At 44.8% G+C, this 10,551-nt stretch overlaps 1 protein-coding gene across 1 annotated transcript; it reads right to left on the bottom strand.

Moving 5' to 3' along the window:
• Window positions 1-3,329: 3,329 nt before the first annotated feature.
• On the bottom strand, window positions 3,330-9,818 carry DMRTA1 (DMRT like family A1). Its single transcript, XM_081176662.1, has 2 exons — window positions 9,173-9,818; window positions 3,330-7,598 (listed from the first exon to the last, which is right to left on the bottom strand). Exons 1-2 carry the CDS (start codon window positions 9,771-9,773, stop codon window positions 6,772-6,774), a joined length of 1,428 nt encoding a protein of 475 aa, XP_081032788.1. The 5' UTR covers window positions 9,774-9,818; the 3' UTR covers window positions 3,330-6,771.
• Between the last annotated feature and the right edge of the window lie 733 nt (window positions 9,819-10,551).

Genomic DNA, 10,551 nt, shown 5'->3' with positions numbered 1-10,551 from the left:
TTCTTCTACTCCACGTAATCCACATCTTTTTAATCATCTAATTTGTTTTCTATTAAAAACTCCAACTCTGCTGGATTCAGTCGAGACCTGCTAAGCTATGTATTTGTCTATACTGGTTCTTAAAATATTCAATAAACATTGTCCATCCCTCCTTATATTCCTTATCATCATTTTCTCTTATCCTGTTCATCAGACCACTCAGTTCAGAATATTCAAATATTTTACAATGCCTTTCTTCCTTAGTAGGTACTAGACTTGTTCTCCAACTTTGTGCCAATAAGATTCTTGCTGCAGCAGTGGCATATAGTAATAAACTCTTTTGTTTTGGGGGGACAACCGTTGTTACCATCCCCAAGAGGAAAAACTCAGGTGTTTGGGGGAAAGTTCTTTAAAGTATCTTTTTTTAATTCATTGTATATAGTTTCCTAACATTCCTTAATTATTTTACAGGACCACCACATTGGGGGGGGGGTCATTTTCATTACACTTCCAACATATACCTTTTTCTTTTTTGGACATTTTCACCAATCTGTTGGATTGTTAAATACCACCTGTGGGCCATTTTCGTCATATTTTCTTTCATAGCAAAACATGCCATGAAATTCATATTCATCTTCCACAACTTTCCCCATAATTCATAATCAATCTTGTGACCCACATCTTGTGCCTGATTTCACAAATTCCTCTTTAGTTTCCCACTCCAAGAGCAGTTTGTACATTTTTTATAATACTTTTACATTTGTATGTAATAGGTCTTTGGTAAGCTGATACTTTTGTTCCGCAAAGCCATTTTTCCTATTTATCTTAAGCAATTTGTTAATCTGATGTAGCTATGGAAGAAAATTATGAATGAAACTGACATACATTTCAGTATCAAAGTGAGCAGTGTGGGGCTGACAGTCAGGTACAGATAATTTGTGGCACATTGCAACAAAAAGACGGGGCTTCTAATAAGATGGCGAGACAAAACTCCAGCTCTTCTAAAAGAGCAACTGCATACATCATACTCTTTCTCCCCGGGGAAGGAGAAGTTGGCAGTGTGAGCTGACTGGCAGCTTGTCTTGGCTTCAACTCAGCCAACTCACACCTCCTGGAAAAAATTAACTGTGCAGGCAAATGAAGAATAAATGAAGCAGGCTGTAGCATTTCCTGCACCAGCTTGGTGTGAACCATTGCTCCAGTTTTGAACACTATGTTGTTGTTGTTTAGTTGTTTAGTCGTGTCCGACTCTTCGTGACCCCATGGACCAGAGCAGGCCAGGCACTTCTGTCTTCCACTGCCTCCTGTGGTTTGGCCAAACTCATGCTGGTAGCTTCGCGAACACTATCCAACCATCTCGTCCTCTGTCGTCCCCTTCTCCTTGTGCCCTCCATCTTTCCCAACATCAGGGTCTTTTCCAGGGAGTCTTCTCTTCTCATGAGGTGGCCAAAGTATTGGAGCCTCAGCTTCACGATCTGTCCTTCCAGTGAGCACTCAGGGCTGATTTCTTTAAGAATGTATAGGTTTGATCTTCTTGCAGTCCATGGGACTCTCAAGAGTCTCCTCCAGCACCATAATTCAAAAGCATCCATTCTTTGGTGATCAGCCTTCTTTATGGTCCAGCTTTCACTTCCATACATCACTACTGGGAAAACCATAGCTTTTACTATACGGACCTTTGTTGGCAGGGTGATGTCTCTACTTTTAAGAGATTATTTCCCTACTTTTAAGAGACATAACAAGGTGATGTCTCTACTTTTTAAGAACACTATAGTTAGAACCAGTTGGAAGAGAGCTGTTCAAAGGTAGGCTGTGCCATGGAGGAAGATGACCTCTTTCGTCACAGTAGACAGCAAGGTCATCTCTTAATTGATCTGGAAATCAAACACAAAACCTAACAGGTGGGACACCCAATTGGGTTTTTTGGCACCCTGCTCTAGGATTCCTCTGCAGATTTCTCTGCTTCATCTGTAAAAAAGGGCTTATGCTATAACAGTCAATGCCTGAAATGTTGGTTCACGTTTAAGCAATTTAAGAGAGCGGAGACTGTTGTGTTGTGTTTGTTTCATACATGCAGAGACTTAAACTATCCTCACTGCAACTCTCTGCTCACTTCCTTCTCCCACTTATGTTAGGGGAAAGCGCTTGCAGAGAAATAAGAGGCAGGTTTCAGCCAGACGATGGCGCTGGCCATGGTACTGTTTATAAACTGTCAGTTTTAACCGAAAGCAACAGCAATGTGGGGAGAAGGAAGAGGCCTTCGATTATGTGCTTTTCTTTTTATCAAACTCATTCAATTTGGGATTTTCCCTTCCTAAGAATGCTTTCAGACTATTTTTTCAGGATAAGCCATTGTCTAAATACCGTATTTTTTGCTCTATAAGACTCACTTTTTCCCTCCTAAAAAGTAAGGGGAAATGTGTGTGCGTCTTATGGAGTGAATGCAGGCTGCGCAGCTATCCCAGAAGCCAGAACAGCAAGAGGGATTACTGCTTTCACTGCACAGCGATCCCTCTTGCTGTTCTGGCTTCTGAGATTCAGAATATTTTTTTTCTTGTTTTCCTCCTCCAAAAACTAGGTGCGTCTTGTGGTCTGGTGCGTCTTATAGAGCGAAAAATACGGTATGTTCATAATATACATCCATAGACGGATCGATCCTGTTGGGAGTTCACCAAGTTATTTTTCCTAAAATTTACAAAATGCATCACTAATCACCAGATAGTTTTGTGAGAATAAAGGTTGCTATAATTTCTCAGGGAGCTTTGCATTTACAGTGGTACCTCGGGTTAAGTACTTAATTCGTTCCAGAGGTCCATTCTTAACCTGAAACTGTTCTTAACTTGAAGCACCACTTTAGCTAATGGGGCCTCCTGCTGCTGCCGGAGCACGATTTCTGTTCTCATCCTGAAGCAAAGTTCTTAACCTGAAGCACTATTTCTGGGTTAGCGGAGTCTGTAACCTGAAGCGTATGTAACCTGAAGTGTATGTAACCTGTAATGGACTCTCGTTCCAACCCTTTGCATGTAATATTTAACCAGGCTAAGGTTTACCCTTCTGGATAAAATGCTGAACTAATGGCTGCCAACTCTTGTCTGTGGTTAACTTTAACTGGATCAAAAAATATAATCCCAGCTCTTATTGGTTTGGGTTCGCTTGTCAAACAAAACACACACACCTCATTTCATTAGTTTCTTAAATTGCAATGAACGTGAGTGGCCACAAGATGGAGATCGCTGGCTTTAGAAGCTAATTCGGTTAAAGGAAGATTTCCACAGAGCCATGAAATGAAGAAGTCCATGGTGTAAGGGGGAATCTGGACATTCATGAGAAAGTTTAATAAATGTATCACAACGGCTGTACACCAGGAACAAATATTCAGGTTAATAACCCACATTTTTCAACTGGCCCAAAAAGTCAGAGCAAAACTTGTGAATAGGGATATAAACGTAGGAATATAAACAGATTTAATCCTAGGTTCTCCGTAAACATGAAGTGCCCTGTGGGTAAGAGAAACACCATATTCTGGACTTGTTTACACCCCAGGAGGCCTGACTTTAAGATGACAGCATGGTATCTATTCTGCTACACATGAAATTCAGTCCCAGAATCAGTTTGTCTGCAAATGATTTTATAGGGGAGGGAGAGACAGATGAACAAAATATTGCTAATGTATTGCCACCTCTAAGTAAAAGTTTCCATAACAAAGTTCTGCTCAAACATAAGAAAGCTCTAGCCTGTAGATCACCAGTGGGCTGTTTTATATTTATTTTATTTTATTAGTTTTTCAATAGACAGAAAAGATGGGGAAATAAGCAAGCTTTATGAATACTCCTGCACAAACTATTCCACTGACTTTTTCAAGCTCTTTAATAGACACAGAACATACAAGGATGTATCCCTGATCTTTGTCTGAAAAGCTTATGTAAGATGTGGTACATGTAACATGATAAAGAGATTTGTTTTTTTCAAAATGCATTCTAAACAAAAATGCTTATTCTGTTTCATAAAACCTCTTTTTTATCACACCCTGGTAAATCACCATAGATGGAGAGATGGCTTTCATCCTACTCTGGAGATGGGTTAGATCCCTTATGTGCATATATTTTACTTTCAAGTAGCTGTTGCAGGCCTTACTATCTCTTTATCTCTCTGTATGGATGACGGAGTGAACGCCAAAAATGCAGAAAACTGATTGCTTTCACCAAAGAGTCCTGACAATCCCTTAACATGAACAGTGCTGGATTTATGTATAAATTAAACAAGCTATACCTTAGGGCCCCACTCTCTTGGGGGGGGGCCCTAAAAATTTAAAGGAAAAAAACAGGATGTACATTTCCAAAATATAAGATAAAAAACAAATAAAACAAAACCTACATACAGCAACACTGTTTTGTGTTGTGTAGGGTCCTGTTTTGTTATGTTCAAATGGCTTTAGATACCTATGAGGTCCATAAATTACCATATAGCATATATTCAAGACAAAAAAACAGTGACAATTTGTTGTTGGCAAAGGACAGCTGGACATATAAAGGTCCCATTACCTTCAGTAGCTTAGGGCCTCATCAAACCTAAATCCAGCCCTGAACATGAATACTCTACAAGTACAGTATATTCTCTGTATAGCCTCTAACAGTCATTGACAATATTCACTTCTGTAATGTCATAATTTTGGACTTAGGCATTTACGGTATATACATGTTTCTGCCAAATGCTCAAATAACTCCCCGCCCTACACAATTATGCAAGCAGAAACCATTTTTTTAAACTGCACCCTATCCCACACAATCAGAGCAGTCACTTTTACCCATTTCAAATTCCCCTATCATTGCATTCATCAGCCATTTAAGGCATGGCACACTTATCTGAAAGCAACTCTGAGCAGACATGGTTTCTATCCAGGCAGCTTACTGGGCTACACATGCTAAGCTTCGGAAGCAGAAATTCTTCATGCGCCTTCAGATCCTGTTCTGACAATGTATAAATAGTGCTTAGCACACTTGCTGCATTTGGATGAAATGTGATTAGTTCTCTCCTACCCTCTCTCCTCTGGCACAACTGAGAAAAGGAGATCGGAAGACTTAACTTTTGTTTTTAACTAGCTGCAGTTTAGTGTTAGGTTCACACCTAAACAAACGGTGGTTAGTCTTAACAAAGGTTTGCTAAAACATGTCAAATGCAGACCATGGTCTATGATGTTGTCTTGTTTGAAGAAACCAACAGGAAGATTAACTAGCTGTGGGTTCAGATGGATGCCTAAGCTGGTTAGCTGAAAATCCTAGTGAAAGCTTTAATTTTCCTCCTTGCATCCATACTACAGGAAGAAAGATGAGGCTCATTCACACAATGCTAAACCTAAATTGAGCATTACATACAAACCAGGCCATTCTTGTATTTTTTTCATGCCCGGGAACCAAAACCCACATCATAAAAGAGTGCTTATGCGCCCAATTCCTGATCACTTTTGATAGAACAGTTTATTATGCCCGGTATCCAACTGCTCTCAATATCAGACATTTAAGATCCTTTTTTTTGAATCAAGTGTCTGTATTTGGGGGGAAATATTCCAATTTAAAAACACTGAACACATCAAATATCTAGGGAAAGGACAACAGGGAGTCCAACAGCAAATATGCATTGGATTTCTTCCACGTTTCAACTTCAATCTTCACTCAAAACCTCTTAAATGTCACTTTATTTATTTTTTTCTTCCCCAAAAGTATAAACATGAAAAATATGTATACAAAAGCTCATCTTTAATATCAGTGCTGATTTTAAATTATCTCTTAACAGCTGGTATTCTGGATTTTTCTCAGCTTTCAATCTGTTTTATGTCAAAATAAGGAATCCCATTAAATCCTGCTTAAAAAATAATAATAATAAAGCATTAGAAACTACTGATTAGCTAGAGGGGTAACAGTGTTAGTCTGTTGCAGCAAAAAAGACTAAAGGGACTTTGCTAGTTTAAGTTGCCACAAGATTCTTTGTTCTTTTTTGCTTATTTGCTCATTAGCAGAAGGCACTTCTTGGAACTTGGGCTTGTATCCAGAGCAGCACTAAATAACCATCAAATAGGACAAGGATTTCCATTTCTGCAACGGGACTTTCTTCCTCTCTGTTCCCCCTGTGCCATCTCCAAATCTGCTCTGGAGGGTTGCGGGGAAACCCAGAATAGATTTAAACGGTGTGCTGAGAAGGAGGAGAAGGGGCCGGGGAGTCCCATTGCACAAGTGAAAACCTTGTAAAAAGGTAAAGGTAAAGGACCCCGGATGGTTAAGTCCAGTCAAAGGCAACTATGGGGTTATGGCACTCATCTCGCTTTCAGGCCAAAGGAGCTGGTGTTTGTCCACAGACAGCTTTCCAGGTCATGTGGCCAGCATGACTAAACTGCTTCTGGCGCAACGGAACACTGTGACGGAAACCAGAGCGCACGGAAACAGTGTTTACCTTCCTGCCGGAGCGGTACCTATTTATCTACTTGCACTGGTGTGCTTTCAAACTGCTAGGTAGGCAGGAGCTGGGATAGAGCAACAGGAGCTCACCCCATTGTGCGGATTCGAACTGCCAACCTTCTGATCGGCAAGCCCAAGAGGCTCGGTGGTTTAGACCACAGCGCCACCCGCATCCCTTGAAAACCTTGTGCCGATGCGGCAGCTACTTGAGAGCTGCAGTGGATACAAGCCACAAGGTCCAAAAGCAATGAAAACCCACTTAAATAAGTACTACCAAAAAATAATAATCAAGATTTGATGCATACACTATTTGTGTTCTTCATTGAGTCTAGTGTAGATCTTGCTACTGACAACTGTCTTTATTGGGGAAGTAAGATGCACCTTTGATCATTCCTGAAAAGGAATAGTCGATTGCTGGGTGGAAAGGCAAGGCAGGAAACAGTCCTGTCCTAAGGTAGGATGGCATCATTCCAGGTAAGGCTCTCCCAGGTGGGGAATATGCCACTCTCAAAGGTCCAATTCCCAGTCTAGGGCTTAGACCATAAAGATTCGCCTCATTCCCAAAGGAAGCTGGACTGCTTTGTAGAGGAGAAAAGGCTGATTTATTGCCAAGTGCCCTGACATCGATTCCTAGGAGGCTAAAATCAGAGGCTCGCTGGAGGACGCTGCATCCTGGCAATGGTGAGGTTGCAAGTTCTTGCTTCTGTTCATTCACGTTCAGTATCTGCTCTATAGCTTGGACTATGTCTCCTCTGCAGAAATGCAGGACTCTCTCTAATCTGCTTTGCTTGTGATCTGGAAAGACCTTGGTAAGGATATCAAGCGGGTCTCTGCGTCTTGAAGTGCTAGAAGCTGGAGGAGGAGGAGGAGGAGGAGGAGGAGGAGAAGGGATGCTGGAAGTGGAAGCAACAAAGTCCTTGAGACGCTCGCTTTCATTCCCCGATTCCATGTCTGACGAAGACAAAGATGCTGAACTATCGGTGCCCTTTAACGAGTCGTCGGCACCTGAAGGACAAATGGTCATCTCTTTACCTGAAATCTGTGGACCAGAAGAGTTCTCTTTATGGTCTCCAGTAGCTTCAGGGGAAGACTTCAAGGAAGGTATCTGCAAGTAGGCTGCAGAGCTTCTTGGTTCACTGTAGTGAAAGCCGTACTTCTGAATCTTCTCTTCTGCAAAAGAAAATTAGACATGGAATCAAATACTCGTGAGCTTATAAGGCACATCCAATATCCATGTCTCCCTCCTTCTCTGTCACCCCCCCCCTTCTGTATTCACAGCTGTGCATCATATAGAGCAGGCATGTCCAAAGCCCGGCTCAGGGGCCTAATCCGGCAGTTTATCTCCTGGGGTAAAATCCGGAAAAGAACTCAAATCCTAAAAAAAAGGTCAACAACTTGAGCATGTTCCTTTGAAAAAAGTTTGGGCACCCCCGATACAGAGGAATTAAAGTGACCACACATCTTTCTCTTTTTTACTGGCATTATATATGCAATGCAATCCCTTTGGAAATTCTATTCATGAGTTAACATACTTAAGAATTAAACTAATAGCACTAGGAGCACAGCCACGCTTACACATGTTGGATTTTCTACACAACTACCATTTATTGGCCCAGAACTGTATCCATTTATTCTGCACATATGGCAAGACACCCAAGCAGGGCTGTATCCATTTATTCTGCACATATGGCAAGACACCCACGCATACAAGTGCAGCCATGCAACCTGTGCTCTTACCTGTGCTCTTACTGCAGCTGGAAGTATAAACATGAAAACATGAAATACATACTGAGATCTACACAGGTAACGACTCGTGGTTTTGCCAGTTTTAAAAAACTAAACCAAGGATGAGAATCCGCCTTGCAAATAATAAAAATTATTAATACCAGCCCCCATTGCCTGCAAAAGAAGGCAATATCATTCCCACTTTATTTTTATGTAGTTCCTACTAGAGAAATTCCTGGTGGTTTGCACCTTTAGCCACTATGGTTTCCTGTATGAGGAACCCTACATATAGTAGGGTTTGTAAAAACAACAACCAAAAAACAACAATTTTGTGGTCCGGATTTTTTACTTCTTGAAATATGGCAACCCTATAGATCCAACTTACTTGGCCTAAACAATATTCAGTTGAATGTCAGTAATTTACATCACTGATAGCAACTTCTGGCACTATGCCATAATAAATATACTACACATTGTTTTCGGTAATACTGCATACTGTGCTAGTTATTACAGCTTTCCTAATGATAGGCTAATGGCCCAACCTTCAACATGTTTAGGAATCCAACTTCAATATACAGTGGTAACTCAAGTTATGTACTTAATTCATTCCGGGGGTCCATTCTTAACCTGAAACTGTTCTTAACCTGAAGCACCACTTTAGCTAATGGGGCCTCCAGCTGCCGCCACACCGCCAGAGCACGATTTCTGTTCTCATCCTGAAGCAAAGTTCTTAACCCAAGGTAATATTTCTGGGTTAGCAGAGTCTGTAACCTGAAGTGTATGTAACCCGAGGTTACCACTGTATGATGCTATACATATGATACGTATTTGGGAGTGTCCTGGGAACACTGTAGATGCATTATTATTGAGGCATTTCGTTCTGAATCTGCTAGACTGAGCCAGAGGATGATGACAGGTTGGTGCCCTGCCTCCCCCTCCCACATTAATCCTGCCCCCCGCTCAGCATCAATCCCTGTCCCCACCCGACCCGTCGCCGTCCATCACCCCCGCAGTCGCACCTCTTCGTCCGCGCGGAACCTCCGGGCAGTGGCCGTGGCGCACGGGCTCCCCTCCTGCGCTCGCGCTCCCCGGTCCGTCTGCGCTCCGTCGAAGGGCAACGGCCGTCGGCAGCGGCGGCGTCTGGCTCCCGGCGCGGGCCTCGCTCTCCTCGTGCGCCTGCTGCCTCCGCAGCGCCACCTGCGCGGCCATGACCCGCTGCCGCTCGGCGATGAGCGCGCACTTGGCGCACGCACAGTCTCGCCAGCGGCAGAAGCGCTTGTGGCCCTTGAGCGCCGATACCACGCCGTGGTTGCGGCAGCGCGCGCACTTGGGCGTGCGAGGGTAGCCGCCGCCGCCGCGCTCCAGCCCCGACGCCCGCGAGAAGGAGCGGCAGCCGCCGCCGCTGTCCCCCGACGGCGACGGGCCGGCGCTGGCAGCGGCGGCAGCAGCAGCCGCCACGGCAGCCGCCGCCGCGCGCACGAAGAGGCTCGGCGGGCGGAGGAAAGAAGGCGGCATGGGCACCCCCGACGGCACGGGCAGCGCCGGAGAAGAAGGGGGCGCTCTGGGCGACGAGGCAGACAGCGCCGGCTGAGGCAGCAGGGGGGAGTTGCCAGTCGCCATGGAGCAGGCGAGACGCGCGTCCTTGCGCGCCAGGCGCACGTCGGAGACTGGAGGGACCCGACGGCCAGAGTCGAAACCTCTCCTGTGCCCGTCGTGCGGGGTCTTCTAGTTGCCACGCCCATTGGCGCGCGGGGAAACTCCCCCGAGGGGAGAGAGAGAAAGAGAGAGACGCCCTCGACGGGCGGAGGAGCGGATTGAAAGGCAAAGGAAGCCTTTCGCAGAAATGACTAGGAATCAGGATTTTTGTTGGGGATGGGAAGGTCTTCCGTTAGGGATGGGGGCAGAACCTCAGTTTGCTATGTATTTTTATTGATTTTGGGGGGCAGCTGCCGCTCCCTGCCTCCCCCCTTGGCTACGCCCATGCTAGGAATGTTTCTCCAGCTTGTAGACCAGAGCTTTCCAAATTGTGTGCCGCCCACGACTTTGTGTGTCGGCTGCAGTGTGTAGGTGTGTTGTGCAAAGGCTCCTCGCCAGAGGGGGATGGGGGACACTGAGTGCCACACTGCGGGGGGTGGCACTTACCCTGGGGCCTGCAGCATGCCCGAGCCACACGTCTCTCCTGGGAGTGATGCTGTGGCTGAGGCACCTGCCCGAAAGGACAGTGTACTGCTTGCATCTGCCCACCGCCTCCCTCTCAGGATACCACCCTACAGCTTGCCCTGCCCCGGCTTGCTGGGACGCAGGTGGCACGGTGGTCTAAACCAATGAGCCTCTTGGGCTTGCCAGGCAGAAGGTCAGTGGTTTGAATCCCCACAGTGGGGTGAGCTCCTGTTGCTCT

Source organism: Podarcis bocagei (genome assembly GCF_964188305.1).
Source record: "Podarcis bocagei genome assembly, chromosome: 17".
Classification (NCBI taxonomy): Eukaryota; Metazoa; Chordata; class Lepidosauria; order Squamata; family Lacertidae; genus Podarcis; species Podarcis bocagei.
Note: the sequence above shows the minus strand (reverse complement) of the source record. Positions and strands in the feature narration are given on the sequence as shown.